We start from the raw sequence: 17,094 nt of genomic DNA on the forward strand, positions 1-17,094 counted from the left end.
TCAAAACAGCAAGGTGATAAAGACCAGATTATCTGCTTTTTGTGACATTGTGAGATAAGTATCAGTCAAGAGATCAGGGATACCCTGCTTTTCTTCAAAATAGAGTCATAAAATCTTTTACATCCACCTGCAAGGATTGACACAGCCTCAGTTTAGCATCTCCTCTGAACAACGACACCACCAACAGTGCAGCACTGGAGTGGAAACCTACATTTTTGTATCTTAGTCCTGGAGTAAGACGTAAACTCACAACCTTCCTACTCGGAGGTGAATGTGCTTTCAACAGAACCACAGCTGACACAAGATAGCCATGGCACCTTACAACCAATGAGTTACCTTCAAAATGTAGTCGCCATTGGTAACATAAGAATCATGGCAACTTGTACGTGGCAAGGTCCCACAAATAGCAATGTGATAATGGCCAGATAAGTTTATTATAATACAGATTGAGGGAGAAATATTGGGCAAGACGCTGCGAATCCTTCTCTTCTATTTTCCAAATAGTACTGTGGGATATTTTAAGTTCACTTGAGAGGGAAGGCATCTCATCCTAAAGACCAAAAGTTGCATTCAATGTTTATGCCGAAGTGGAAATGGAATTTCAATCCATACCCGAGTAACTGAGCCACAGCTGGTCCCACCACACAATAAATTTTACAGATATACGGACATACATTTTTAAACTGTTGTTTCTAAAAGGATGGTGTCGGAAGATTTCCTCCATGCACTATATTTGTGATGTGGCACACATGGCCACAAAGAACTTCTCCCAAGCCTGTTATACAGTTTGATTAAAATTCTAATGAAACCTTTTAAATTATTAATGTTACAAGCAATTGCCCAACGAGTGATAGCGTAAGACGTGTGTGTGTATTAAAATTTAATTCTAAGATTTATTGCACAAATATTAGATGGCTTTAACACATTAGTTCATAATATTGGCCAATTAATATTTACAAAAAGATTTTCTCTTGGCAGGGTTGGTTTTGTTCTTCGGATGCTATGCATCTTCTACACACTGCAGGTTTATAGCCTTAGTTAATGACTTCTGGGAAAAATACACACATGATAAATATGGCCACGGTATTGCACATACCACATATGCTCTCTCACATTATATAAAGTCCTCGGACCTGTACTATTGAACCTTGATCTGAAACTAATACTGACCTCAAAAGCCTACTCTCAAATACAGCCATAGAGTTTTTAACAGCACAGAAAGATATCACTATAATGCCTGGAATGGACAAGTAGGCAGTGTGTGATGATGTATATTTTAAAGAGCAAAGATGACTAATTATACAGAAAGACTGAGGAAGTTGCAGTAATCATTAATCTCCTGCAATGCGAAAAGCCAAGGCAAGTGGTTGCTAAGCAGTGGATGGGTAATTGGAAGTGATTGACTGCTATTCTTTCTCGTCATTTCCAAAGATCACCCCCTTGTACCTACTACAAAACCTGGGCAATGAGTAGGAAAGGGGTGATCAAAACAGGGCACAGTACGGTTGAACTCTTTACGACCTGGGCCACTTTGCTTACCGCAAAAGCCTGTTAGGAGCCCTAGAAATACTCAGCGGGTGGGGCTCTGGCCTTAATGACAGAACAGGCAGAAGATGTGTCATCTGGAATATCTCAGTGGACGGAGGCTGCAGCAGATCAAAACCTTCAACCATCCTGGTTTCCCTGCCACTGGACCAAGGTTTCATTCCATCAAGACACAAATAGAGTCATAGAGGTTTACAGCATGGAAACAGGCCCTTCGGCCCAACTCGTCCATGCCGCCCATTTTTTTTTACACCCATAAGCTAATCCCAATTGCCCGCATTTGGCCCATATCCCTCTATATGGTAGGTGGTGTGTAATGCACAAGCTTCTTTCCTTCCGAACACATCTCCCAAGCATTTCGACAACGAGCAAATAACGATGGGAGTAGGGTTATGTTGTCTGGAAGCTTCTAGCCATGGTTTCTCATGGAGATGGCAGATACATGATGGTCGTCCAGCACTTGGGCGAAGCAGGGGTGCCTTTCAATAGTGGTAACTGCGAGTGAACAGCCCAGTTTAGGTTCCACTTTACTCACCCCTTACTGGGGGAGGTGCTAGAAAAGGCATCTAGACGGTCTGTGTAACCTCTCCTGACTGGGTAGCCACATTCACAGGGGTCACCTTCTTGGCAGAAACACACAAAAGACAAAGTTTGGGACCTGAAACATCAGGCCCGCCATGGATATACCAGTGAGTGAATGTCCAGACCATAGCACTACATTTGTCACCTGAGAATCCAGTGATATGACATTGACGCTCTGAGACCTAACAAGCTGGAGAGGGGCAGTTCTAGTTCTGAGGCAGTTATACCTTCTTCTGGAAGGGGAAATCAGAAGAACACAGAGCTCACACAGTTAGATTTCTCATCAAGAATGACCTTACGAACCACCGTCATAAGTTTGCTTTTTGAACAAATAAACCCCTCAGAATGCTTCGTCTGAAAAGAGCAAGGAGCCAACTTGCCACCATGGTCAGTACACACGTCCCAACACTAAACACCAATGACAAAACCAAGGAAGATTTTTATGCCAAACTTTGCCAGGTTCTCTGTGGGTTCAGGAGGAGGACAAGAGTATTCATCCCAGAGACTTCAAGCCAGAGTTGGAAGAGATTCCAATCTCTGGAATCGAACTATTGGAAGGGCAGAATTGGAAATGCAAACTCCAGTGGCATTCTTTCCTTACTAAATGCACAGAACATGTGCTTATCACCACCAATATCCTCTTCTGCCAGAAGAACAAGTACAAAGATCTTGTAATAAGATATAATAATAACTAACACTCACCTGACACTTGATTTGATTACACCATCACCCATGCCTGAAATTACAAGATGTCCGGACCATTACAATAATGACAGGGGCTGATGGCTGCTGGACCGATCACCTACTTATTCAATCAATTAGGTCAATCAATCCGACTCTCAAACGAAAGACGCAACAGAAGAATATGTCCACAAAAGATCAATGTCGAAGCTCTGAAGGATCCAGTCAAAGGAGACCAATTCCAACAATGATGTGGAGATGCCAGAGTTGGACTGCAGTGGGCACAGTAAAAAGTCTCACAACACCAGGTTAAAGTCCAACAGATTTATTTGGTATCATGTGTTTTCAGAGCACTGCTCCTTCATCAGGTGAGTCGCCTGATGAAGGAGCAGCGCTCTCAAAGCTCATGACACCAAATAAACCTGTTGGATTTTAACCTGGTGTTGTGAGACTTCTTACCAGTTGCAACAATATCTGGGAGAAAAACTTTCAAATTTCAATCGACAACAGAAGAAATGTCTACCGTGCTTGGGACATCCTCAAGTCCAATCTAATCAAGGTTTGCAAAGAGACACTTGGATTTTCTGTCAGGAAACATCAGGGTTGGTTTGATGAAAATGATCTGGACATCAATTAACTGACTCATTGAAGTAGAATAATTTCTTCATCTAGCAGAATGAGCCAAACTCATAGCAAAATAAACTGGCTTACCAACTAGTAAAGGCCAAGGTACAAAAGGTGCACTGTCAAATGAAGAACATGTGGTGGGCAGGCAAGGCAAAGGATCTCGCTGACATGGATAATACCTGTGGCTTCACTGCCACAATCATTTATAGTCCAGACACACAAGGACCAGCTCCTCTGAGACCTAAGGACAGGGAAGATCTGATCAAGGAAAACTGTCAACGCCCTACGGATGGAACGTTTTGAAGATCTTTTCAATCAAGAATCAATTATTAACAAGAGGATTTAACTCTGTCCCACAACATTTAAATGAAGAGTGGAGAGAAGGAACTCATGTGTCGCGACAATAATCTCTCCCTCAATGTCAACAAAATGAAGGAGATTGTCATTGACTTCAGGAAGCGTAAAGGAGAACATGCCCCTGTCTACATCAATGGGGACGAAGTAGAAATGGTCGAAAGCTTCAAGTTTTTAGATGTCCAGATCACCAACAACCTGTCCTGGTTCCCCCCCATGCTGACACTATAGTCAAGAAAGCCCACCAACGCCTCTACTTTCTCAAAAGACTAAGGAAATTTGGCAAGTCAGCTATGACTCTCACCAACTTTTACAGATGCACCACAGAAAACATTCTTTCTGGTTGTATCATAGCTTGGTATGGCTCCTGCTCTGCCCAAGACCACAAGAAACTACAAAAGGTCGTGAATGTAGCCCAATCCATCATGCAATCAGCCTCCCATCCATTGACTCTGTCTACATTTTCCGCTGCCTCGGCAAAGCAGCCAGCATAATTAATGATCCCATGCATTCTCTCTTTCACCTTCTTCTGTCGGGAAAAAGCACAAAAGTCTGAGGTCACGTACCAATCGACTCATGAACAGCTTCCTCCCTGCTGCCATCAGACGTTTGAATGGACCTACCTCACATTAAGTTGATCTTTCTCGAGCTATGTAACACTACATTCTGCACCCTCTCATTTCCTTCTCTATGAACGGTATGCTTTGTCTGTATAAGCGCACAAGAAACAATACTTTTCACTGTATGTTAATACAAGTGACAATAATAAATCGAATCAAACATAAAAACAGACTTGGGACCAGTGAGCCAAATGGCTCATTTCTGTTCCAAACGTTCTATACAATTCTCTGTAACTCACTCAGCAGAAGCTGAAGTTAGCACTTATATTAGTTATCATTCTCACAAATGGCAAGTCTATCATATGGTTTTTTTTCGTGGAAAACACCCGTAAATTGCCAATAACATTTCAACAGAACAGCACTTTCACATATCTTGTGGGTTTCCTCTCCAACACTGACCTCTCTCAGAGTCACTGACTGTGGCACTGGAAGACCATTCAGGAAAACGCCTGTTGGATTTATTATTCAGCTTTCATAACAGCAAGAAGTTTGACCTTTTCTGATCACCTGCTAAAGTGCCCATTGAAACCATTAGGAATCTTTGAAGAAAACTCTCTTTATCCAGGAGTAAATTCCTTGACATTATATTGTAAGTAAATGCAGTAGATTTGTTGACACGCAAGGGTTCAAAACAAAACTCAGTCCCGGTCAACAAACACAACTCAATAAATTCAAACAAATGCTTGGGGAGTATGAAGTCTACACTCCCACCATAATTATATTCACCTTAATTATAATAGATTCACAAAATATTATTGCATTTTCATCAAGTGTTATTGCATAACTGATGAATGTCAGTACTGTGTAAGCAATACATTATTACATACTTGGTGTACTGATGAAGTGCACAATTTTTCAACAAAGGAACCCAAAGGTGCTCCACCAAATATTTTATCCCACTAAAACTAATAGGGCATATTCTCCGAGCACTGAGCCAAAATATCCATCTTTAGGACCCAGGTTTGTGGAATCAAATTCTGTTAAGGTCAGGCTGGGAAGAATCACTTTTGGAATATGGAATCAATACTTGTTTCTGTAAATTGCCTGCTCTAGTTTGGCCAGTTCCTGACCCATGAGAAATACATAATGGAAATACAAAGTTCTTTTCTCCTGGGTTGCCCAAGGTATAAAATAGCATGAGAACCACATCTGTAATTTTTTTCTATTCATTTGTAGGACATGGGCGTCACTGGCTGGCCAGCATTTATTGCCCATCCCTAGTTGCCCTTGGAGGGCAGTTGAGAGTCAACCACACCGCTGTAGGTCTGGAGTCACATGTAGGCCAGACCAGGTAAGGACAGCAGATTTCCTTCCCTTAAGGACATTAGTGAACCAGATGGGTCTTTCTGACAATTTCATGGTCATCAGTAGATTCTTAATTCTAGATTTTTTAAAAATTGAATTCAAATTCCACCATCTGCCATGGTGGGATTCGAACCTGGGTTCCCAGAATTTTAGCTGAGTTTCTGGATTAATAGTCCACCGATAATACTACTAGACCATCACCTCCCCATATGACATAGTAATGACATAGTTTGGGCCGTACCGATGTTCTTCACTAGATATCCCAAACTCTCATATTTACACGGCATGCTACTTACATCTAGGGTCAGATATTGCACCATTTTTCTCCTCCATTTGGATCCAGTTTGAATTCTGGATTCCCAACCTATTCCCAGTTTCAAGACAGATTCTTCTGCCTTATGGCGACCAACATTGTTGGGATAGAATTCCTTGGGGGCACCGCCAACATCCATCTAAATAGCTAGCCTGAGAGTCTATTGTGCACAAGGGAGCCCAGACAGTGAGCTTCATCAGGCTATTTGGCATGGGTAGACCTCTGAGCCAAGTCTGTTCCTCACTGGGCATGCATAATTTACATTGCATAACAACTAGAATTGGGAACTCTGGCTTGTGTTCCCTTTCTCTTTTTATCCAATGACAATTGTGGCACCTCTAACACTGCTCTGGCTCAAGAGCAGTTAACTTCAAGCATGCAACACTTGCTGGATATGGTTTAGTGCTGAGGAGCAAGGCTGACCTTTAAAATAAAAAGCTAACCTTCCAATAAATGCAAAAATACTATGAACGAATAAGCATATTGTGGTAATATAATCAGGGCCTAGTTTTAAGGCTGATTAAATTGGATATCCTAAATTAATTGGGCATATTAAAATCAAACACAGTCAAACCTCGGGCAGGCCAATTATACAAATACACAAACATGTCTGGGCCTGACCCATCAATCACTTATCAAAGGTCGTTGCACTCTACTGATACTTAGTAGGAGATCGTTGCACCCCATTGAAATGCACCGGCTTATTGTTAGAAGCCCAGATCGGGCCAGACTTTCTGTCACCGAGAGTTCCTGCAGTTAGCTTATCTGATAACAGGTTACATGTAAGCAACAGCATGGAGATGGACACCTGGGGGCAGACCCTGGTGTCCTGTCAGGCAGACATCAAGAAACTCGCTGGGTATTGGAACCCCCTCCTGGGACCTCATTGGCCGGAAGCCAGAGAAGTTTCTGGAAAGGCAAGCAGGCAGGGGGATAAAGGGACACATTTCAGACACACCAGCAGCGAAGACTCGACGAGGGAGGCGACCTTGACCATCCGGAAGACTGACCAGAGAAGGAAGGAGGGAAAAAGCTGCCATCGAGACTCACCTTCGTGACAACGGACCAGGGGGACTCAGAGAATCGAGCCTGCAGTTTAACCAAACCATCTTTGCGGGTAGTATACTTGAATCTGGGGTATGCTCTTGTTTTATGTGGGTAATTTAAGGGTTAATAGTGTTATTATTAATAAACTTATTGAACCTTTACTTGTGCTTGTTCTTTGTCCATCTTGCAAACAAGGACACCGGGGTAAAATTTTAAGTAAACTGGTCGAAAGTATCTGAGAATTAACAGGTACAACTATATTGAACATTTCATCCCTTGCAAGCCATTTAATGAATAGAAATATATTTGCTTTGACTTGGATGGAACACACTGTGATAATTTATTTCATTATTTAATCCCTACAGTTTGCTACTGTATGAAAGTGCTAATCACAAAAATATTAACACTTGGATTATTTTTTTGACACCAATGTATATCAGCGGCTGCTCATTGCCAGCTGGGTGCCAATCATAGGCATTTCAATATCCTTGCTGCTTATTAATACAGCATGACCTTTAAATCAAAGCGAATAGGGGCAAAATTGCTGCCGCTCTGGGGTGTGGATTATCATTGTTTCTGCATCCGAATGGCATCTGCAACTATCAAATAATTGTAAATTCAGGCTACCTGCTGTAAATATTGGTTTTTGGACAGATGAATTGAATGATTATTTGTATACTATGTAATTTCATTACAACGAAAACCCTGCTGTAATGGTACAGTTGGTCTCAAGAGTACCTCAACAAAGCAAGAAAAGCTCCTGCAACATAAACCGCCATATATGCGCATTTATACATTATTAAGAATGCAGATCTTCCTGTCACATATAAGAATGACAGATATAGAAGATAACAAATTGCTTTCTGCTGAAAAGAAAACACTTGCTCCTTCAATAGTGCTAATATTAACCATCTGAGATTGCAGCAAACATATGATGCGCCAGGAGTTGCATTTACAAGTCTGTTTAAATGTACAGTCACACCAATTCACTTAATTTCTAGATCAAACGCTGAGGAGTAATTTTTAGCATCATAAAAATGACAAAACAAAATAAAATATTGTTGGTATAATTTAAATACTGCAGATTTATTCTGGAGAATGGACCGAAGCAGAAATTCTTTAGCTTTTCAGGTTCCTTTGTAAAAAGAAAACCTACTGACTCGTGTCTGGTTCAAAGGGTTTGTGCAGTTTGTGTTAAACCATGCAACCCTGGACTGACGTGCTGTTTGACAGCGCTCTGGGCCTTCATTCACAGTTCACCAAGTTGAAGATGTAAGCAGAGCTGTATTCAGCGCTGTTCCCTTTTCTTGCTTGTTGCCTAGCAAGACAAAGCAAGTGAAAGCGAACACAGCATCACAACCATATTCAGGAAAGTGATGGATTCACACTTGTCAAGGACACAAAGGGGGTTAAAGAATGAGATTCAATGGGAAATGGAAAGCTAGTAAAACGACTTTCACTGGCCATTTCATGGTTTGGGATTTAATGCAGAGGACCAAACCTAAATAAGAGGTTTCAAAGGCCAATTTCAATGAAATCAGGAAAGGGCTTATACAAATCAATAAGTGGGTTAGGCAATCCTGGATTCGGCAAAGCCCTTGCATTTTATCCTCAGTTTATGAAATCTAAACTGAATTTTGAACAGCCTCCACTGAACTCAATGCCCAGCTAGTACCTATTCTCTATACTCCTTCAAATACTAACGAATGTATTTCAGACCCCACTTGGCACACATGAAGAAAGCAGCATACTCTTGTTCTTGAGTCACTCATTATCATTCTGCCTGCCTCATGTATTTACCCAGAAATCCTTTTCAACAGGGTATTTAAGACAATAAACGTCCCATCTCTCTGATTCCTCCACACCCACTCCTTGACAGTGTCCTCATGAAGTTCATATTGGATATTCCTCCCCAGTGGGGACAGCAGTTTTAGGACAAGCAACAGAAATTCCCCAAGGCAGTTCACTATTTACTTGAAATAGGACTGTCGTTCATCGAAACGTGCTCAAGGGTTTGCCTTCTGATTTTCGCATAAAAGCTAATTCATGTGGTTCCTGGATCATGATACAAAGAGAGGAAATTCAAATTGCTGCTCAAATCACCTTCAATATGGAATGTGGGATCTCACCTGAAGATTATTCAGCGGTTCCATTTTCATCACCGGGCCAATGGTATTCAGTGGTAAGGAAATCTCAATGCTCTGGTTTGGCATTAATGGAGTGTGAATTGGAAGTGCACTTGTGGGGATCACGCCAAAGCTAGAAAAAAAACAAGTGCATGAGAAAAGTGCATATTTTTCTACTTCCCTCGTGTATTTGAAACATTCACTAACCCCTGGAACATACCTACTACCTAAACCATAGCTAGTGCCATTTTGTTTGGGGGAGAAGTAAAGCATCCCAAGTGACTTGCCCTCCCTGATCTACATCAAGGATTCATTCATACTCACCACTGCACTACTCTGGAATCAGAAACTGCTTCCAAGTTGGCACATGTGGATGTCTGCTCAGAAACTATCTATTGATTGAATATATAGCCACAGACTAGCAGATCAGTTACATAGCTGCAAGTATCTTTTGACACCATTATCAAACTAATATTGGCAGTGAAAGGAATTTAGGTCAAGTTGAATCTTATTATACTACCATTACAATGCAATGGCCCGCAGTGAAAATGTCTCAACAGCTCAGATCTGGCTCCTGATTGGTAGACTCACAGTAAATCATCCAATGAATGTGTTCTTCATAGATCCTGTCAGGAAACAGAGGTAGCTTTATGTAATCTATATTTGTATTGATGGATATTAGAAATAATGTATAGAGTTAGGTAAGGTTAATTGTGTTTTGATGTAAGGGTTAGAACTTGAATTAGATTCATACTAAACAAAAGGTCTTGCACGTATGTGGGCTATAGTTTCATTTCAAACTGCACCTGTATTGTGATTAAGCGGTTTATGACATGAAAGCCAACAAGTGTTAAAGAAAGACGAGGCTGTTGTTTCGAAACCAGGGGCCACTGTAAGTTAGAAAGAATTTTTGACTTCAATTTTAAGCTGGACCCTGAAGCAATTGGAATAATAGGAGGGAGGCAGGACAATAGAATAAGGACAATAAAGTAATTCACAGAAGCTAAAGAACAGATATTTCTAGAAAACAGGGAATGAAAAGAAGAGTCCCAGGAAGTCTGGAGTCAAAGGGACAAAAGGAAATTGAACAAGGTGCTGTTCACTGAAGTTAAAGAAAGGGGCAGAGAGAAGCTCCCAGTTAAAGACAGAGGTGAAAGGTGCAGACCTGGCAAAGTTGGCTAGTGAGAAGTCAGATATCTGAAGTAATTCTAAGGTTGGCAATACCTTGATACAGCCTGTGAAAAGGTTGTGCTCTGTTGGCATGGTTGGGTACCTGAGAGATTGTGTGGCAGCTTGAATGACAATTCAAGGCAGAGAAATACAGAAAGGAGATATTGAAATTCTAAAAGTGGATCTGTGGTGAAGGCACCTGAAAAAAAATATTGTTTTGGAGAAGATTTAAAGATGTGTCTTTGAGAATGGAGCTTGGAAACACTTGTGGTAGTCAGAGATCCAATAAGCTCTGTTGGCTCAGTGTAATAATCATCTGGGGGATGTGATGAGAAATCCACAGAAGTTGCATTGGGTGGCATCTGCCATTTAGTTTCAGAGAGTGATGTGTTTAACCACAGTTGGCCTATTGGTTTACACGGACTGTGAACTTACCAAGAACAATATAAGAAATATTTTGTAACTTGTGCTATTCTTAAAAATCTGTATACATTTGTGAAGATATAAGTGGGACGCATGAGTATTGTGTAATAGTCAATCATGTTGAATAAATATTTTAATTACTTAAAAAGCTAATTGGCAATCCTGTGACTCTGTTCATCCACATTACTAACAATAAAATAACAATAAAGTAAAAGTTATGTTCTATTGAGCCAAGGTTCTATTCTGGCACCTTCCTGTCCAGTAGTATCAGCTGGGATTGTAACAAGCCATGCTAGCTAGTTTCATAGGTATCCTCTGGTATATAAATTGGTGGCTATTATTCATAAAATCCTACAGGCGGCCATTCGGTCCATCAAGTCTGCACCAACTACAATCCCACCCAGATCCTATCCCACAACCCCATGCATTTACCCTAGCTAGTACCCCTGTCGCTAAGGGGCAATTTAGCATGGCCAATCCACCTAATCTTTGGACTTCATGCTTAGTCCTGGACTTTGAACAATGGTGAGTTAGTTGGCTGCTATGTTGGATAGTAATAGCCAACTTTGCCTTTCCCTAAACCAGTCCTACCAGAGCTAATTATAGCTCTCCGATCAATGCCTAAACTCATCAAAAACAATTATAGTTCTTCTTCCAATCCTCACATTAGGTTCATCAGAGCTAATTGCTATCTTATTTCTGCACAAGCAAGGTTTTTGTAACTGGGATGTCCCTGGTGTGTGGAATTCAGCTATTCATTATCTGAACTTCCTGAACCATTAAGGGGTACAGGTTTCCATTACTCTGCACAGTCTCCTTTATGCGATAATTTCCATAAAATAAAACAGCAGCAAATATATTCACGAACAAGAATTTCTACTGAAGCAGGCTGGCTTCAAAGCTTCTTTCAGATATTTGTTCAGTCATATTTATCTTGCTAAAAATCATCTCAATTAAAAGCATCATGTTAACAAAAAGTAAAACAGGTTGATCTAGTTATACATTAGAGATGTAACACATTTGTCATAATTATTAATTCAACAAAAATGTCAAAAGTTACTACTGCTGTTGCATAAGGAACGATCAACATCAAAATTTGGAGGAAGAGAAATGTTGTTGTGGTCAGACATAACAATTGTGGTACCGGCTAACTTGAAAGACCTGAAGTAAAATAGCTCCTGTTGTCATTTATAATCTCCCTCAGGAAAAACAACTCTGCCTGCAATCACACATTGCAGAGGTGCAAAATTAACCATTTTGGCAAATTGTGTTACAACAACAGCACAGCCTAATGCTCTGAAAAGAATACAAAAGTCTGAGGTCACATACAACCGACTCAAGAACAGCTTCTTCCCTGCTGTTGTCAGACTCTTGAATGGACCTACCTTGCATTAAGTTGATCTTTCTCTACACCCTAGCTATGACTGTAACACTACATTCTGCACTCTCTCCTTTCCTTCTCTATGAATGGTATGCTTTGTCTGTATAGTGCGCAAGAAACAATACTTTTCATTGTATACTAATAAATGTGACAATAATAAATCAGATCAAAATCTAATGAAGTAAAACTGAGCACCAAAAACACAATTTCAGTTGTGATAACCATAAAGCTTTAATTTTGTTTCACGGTTCAGTTATTTTCACAGTGCCAATATTCAATTAAAATATCAAGAATACGAGGGCTTCTCCTGGGAATGACGAACTGCTTTCAAATAGGATGGAAGTTGTAGAATTGGTCTAATGCACTGGAGATGGAGAAACAGAAATTCCAGATTAGCTATAATCAGGAAGAGGAACTGGTCTCCACATGGGTGAAAATGAGGTACTAGAGATTAATTTGTGTACTGGCCACTAGCGCACTTTCCATGTGTGTAAAGTAATTCAAATTCGTCACGTTATTCCTTCACAATGCTTGGCTGGACACACACAGACTGATATGTTTCCCAAAAGTTAGGAATGTATATGTTTAGGAGTTGGGGGAGAATAAGTGGGGCGAAGGAGTTTAAATACTCTAAATATTTGTCAACCTTGGCTCAGTGTCAGCATTCCCATTTATAAGACACCCCGAAACGTACTCCGAGGGACATGAGCAGATAATCTAGGCTGATGCCCCAGTGCAGTACTTGATGGAGTTCCGCACTGGGCGGCACAGTGGCTAACACTGCTGCCTCACAGCGCCAGGGACCCAGCTTCAATTCCCGGTTTGGGTCAGTGTGTGTGTGCAGGGTCTGCATGTTCTCCCCATGTCTGCGGGAGGATTTCCTCCGGGTGCTCCGGTTTCCTCTCACAGTCTGAAAGATGTGCTGGTTAGGTGCACTGGCCATGCTAAATTCTCCCTCAGTGAACCTGAACAGGCGCCGGAGTGTGGCAACTAGGGGATTTTCACAGTAACTTCATTGTAGTGTTAATGTAAGCCTACTTGTGACTAATAAATGAACTTTACCTGCCTTGTGGTAACAATCTGAACTGACACAAGCCATCAAGCACTCAGCCAACAGCACTTGAGTCAGCTTATATCCAGATTGGACTGTGATGGATAGCAGAAATGACTTTGCAGTTTTGAGAGTTTAACTACAGCCAAGAGCAAACATTTCAGACAGGCTACTGATGGTTAGACGTGTTCAGCTGACATCAATGACAGGCTTAGATGCATGTCTGTACTGACACACTGAAGGGTGATATTCTTGTAAATCTCAAGTGAAGATCAGTCTTCTTGCCAAGTGCTTGGTTAGCATCAAATTAAGAAGAAGACAGTCTTTGGCTTAGTGGTATCTTTCCTGTTCAACTCAGAAGGGGGTCAAGTCATTTTGGACAGTTGCCGTGAGAAAACAGCAGGGCTCTAAGTTCTGAATCCTGGCACCAGCAGGATATTTGGATCCAGCAGACTGGGTGTGGGTATTAAATCTACCACTTCATTATGAGTTGGGGGAGTCCATAAAACGGCAATTCTCATACAAAAGCAAAATGTTGCAGATGCTGGAAACCTGAAATAGAAACAGAAAATGCTGGAAATACTCGATCGGTCTTGCAGAATCTATGGAGAAAGAGTCAATATTTGAGGTCTGTGACCTTTCATGATACCCGAAACATTAACTCTCTCTGCACAAATGATGTCAGAACTGCTGAGTATTTCTAGCATTTCTTTTTTGGGGGGGTGGGGGATTTTTTCCCAGCAATTTTGATATTGGGCAGAAATAACATGATTCAGGTCAAATGAATATCCAATAATTAATTACTACCCTCTGTACACTTAAATAGATAGTTTCTTAGAACGTCTTTCAAAATGTAGTTTACATGTCCGAAATCTTTACATCTCCTTAGTGTGCAGTAAGTGTCATTTCAATTTAAAACATGACTGCTTACAGGGAAGAGCTCTTAGCTTGGGGTGAAATTAACACCAAGGCTCAAACAACATTTTATTTTATAAATAGCTTGTGACATCAGATGGTCACAGGTGAATCACTGCAAAAGGAAGGAAATGAGACAATCGATGTCTTTAGAGTGTCAGTAAAATCAGAGTCCATAAAATCAGGCACAACAGGATGAGACAAGGCATTGTCAAATGTCAGCTCGTTGAACAGCCTTTCTGGCAAAAGTTCGGCTTTTTTCTTTGATGCTCATGTATTGAAAATTGCTACATCAGTCATCAAAGTCAAATATAAAACCAGATGAGACTCAGCAGGTCTGGCAGCACCTATGCAGAGAGAAAGAGTTAACATTTCGAGTCCATGTTACCCTTTACAACTTTAACTCTGTCTCTCTCTCTCTCGGTAAGAAGTCTCACAACACCAGGTTAAAGTCCAACAGGTTTATTTGGTAGCAAATACCATAAGCTTTCGGAGCACTGCTCCTTCGTCAGATGGAGTGGAAATGTGCTCTCAAACAGTGCATTTCTTTTCAATAAACAGAAATAAACAGTGCAAATCAGTGTTTGAGAGCACATTTCCACTCCATCTGACAAAGGAGCAGTGCTCCGAAAGCTTATGGTATTTGCTACCAAATAAACCTGTTGGACTTTAACCTGGTGTTGTGAGACTTCTTACCATGTTCACCCCAGTCCAACGCCGGCATCTCCACATCATCTCTCTCTCTCCACAGATGCTGCCAGACCTGCTCTTTTTACCTAGCATTTTCTGTTTTTATTTCAGATTTCCAACATCCACAGTATTTTGCTTTTATAAAACCAGATGACCTGAATTAAGATCATTAATCAAATGATGAAGCAGAGGATTCCTATACAATTTCCACTTAATTTGTCTGACTGAAAGCAATTTTGTCTACAGTTTGCACCTCTTTTTTTGCATCTTGAAAATCAATTTCAATACATTGTATATCCTGTAGGGATTTGAGCCATTAAATGATTTCTGTGTTACCACATGCCATGAGACACATTTCCATGCTTGACTGCATCTTGGGAAATTACATGACAAACATGTTCACAAAATTTGCGTCATGATATTGTCTTTTTTTAAAATTTGATTTGATTTATTGTCACATGCATTAATATACAGTGAAAAGTATTGTTCCAGGCAGTCGCGCATCTGAATTCCAGTTTCAGCTCCAGGGTGTGTGAATGGCATCTTTGACCTAATGCGAAACTCGGTGGTTTCATCATAAAATTCTTAACTAAACTAAAACAAACCCAGCAAGGCCTGAGGGGATGGTGGAAAAGATCTAGCTGTGTGAAGGATGGCTATCATTTACAAGACCGATGACCACAGGAGGCAAACAATCTTTCATTTGAACATCTTACACACATTGTAGCAAGCATGCCAAAATCATAAACATCTGGGAGATCCTAACCATGGAACTCTGATCTCTGCTGGCTAGAGTTCCACAAGACACAAATTAATCATATTTAAACAATTAATGTTGAATGAATGTCAGTGAGAATGGAACATTTTCCATGGTACCAACATCAAACATTCATCCCATCAAATCTATGCCAGCTCTCTGCATACCAATCCAGACAGTCCCATTCCATTATTCTATCTGCATAGCCTTGCAAGTTTATTTCCCTCAAGAGCCCCACCAACTTCTTTTGAAGTCATTGATTGTCTCTGCTTCTACTCCCCTCATAGATGGAATGTTCCAGATCATTACCACCTACTGCATAAAAATTCTTCTTCACATTCCCCCTGCATCACTTGCCCAAAAACTTAAATCTGCGTCCCTAGTACCAGCAATGAATAGAAACCGCCATTATTTGTCTATCTTATTGAAATCTGTCATAATCCACCACTGTCAAATCTCCATTCAATCTCCTTTGCACCAAGGGGCACAAGTCCAGCTTTTAGGTAAAATCCCTCACTCTTGGAACCATGTTGGTAAATGTCCTCTACATCCTCTCAAGGACCTTCATAATCCTTCCTAAAGTGCAGTGATCAGAACTAGATGTAATAGCCCAGTTATGGCCTAACCAGATGTTCATAGAAGTTCAGTACAACTTCCCTGTTTTTGTATTCAATACCTCTATTTATGAAGCGCAGGATTGCAAACGGTTTACTTACCATTCTCTCAATATGCCCAGCCACCTTCGAAGATCAATCCACATGCACTCCCAGACCCTCCAGTCCCTGCATGTTTTTTTAAGAACTGTGCTATTTAGTTTATATTGCAGCTCCCTGTCCCTTCTGACAAAATGCAACACCTCACACTTCTCAGTACTAAATCATATCTGTGACTTGTAGGGTTACAATAACATAGGGGTAATGTTACTGAACCAGTAATCCAGAGGCACGGACTAATGCTCCAGAGACATTAGTTACAATTCCACCACATCAACTGGAGCAATTGAGGTTCAATTAATTAATTGGAATAAAAACTAGTCTCAAAATAGTTACCATGAAACGACAGGATTGTGGCAAAACTCACCTGGTTCACTAATGTCTTTCTGGACAGGAAAGTTGCTACCTTTACCAGACTCTCAGCAACGTGGTTGGCTCTTAATTGCCCTCCGAGATGGCCTAGCAAGACGCTCAATAGTAGATGGTTCGCCACCACTCTCTCAAGGGTAATTAGAAAAGGACAACAAATGCTGGCCTTGTCAATGATGCTCACATCCCATGAACAACATTAAAAACATACCTGTCCCTTCAGCTAGTCTATGTCCAGTTGCAGTTAATTAGCTTCAACTTAACTGTTTGCCACACCTCCAAGTTTGGAATCACTGGCAAATTTTGAAATTTTACTGTATTCCAATACCTAAGTTATTTATATGTGTATCGAAAAAAGCAGTGGTCTTAGCGCTGACTCTTGGGAAGTAACAATCTACCATTCTCCAGTTTGAGAACAACCATAT

General features: G+C 40.8%; 1 protein-coding gene across 2 annotated transcripts in view; it reads right to left on the bottom strand.

The window, feature by feature from the left end:
- ap2b1 (adaptor related protein complex 2 subunit beta 1) overlaps positions 1-17,094 on the bottom strand; it is a 290,885-nt gene that overhangs the window by 106,707 nt on the left and 167,084 nt on the right. For both annotated transcript variants that reach the window (XM_078225148.1, XM_078225149.1), the window contains one exon: positions 9,204-9,333. In XM_078225148.1, coding sequence (XP_078081274.1) covers positions 9,204-9,333 — 130 coding nt within the window. The remainder of the gene's footprint in view (positions 1-9,203; positions 9,334-17,094) is intronic.

The sequence above is a fragment of the Mustelus asterias genome, chromosome 12 (genome assembly GCF_964213995.1).
Source record: "Mustelus asterias chromosome 12, sMusAst1.hap1.1, whole genome shotgun sequence".
Lineage (NCBI taxonomy): Eukaryota > Metazoa > Chordata > Chondrichthyes > Carcharhiniformes > Triakidae > Mustelus > Mustelus asterias.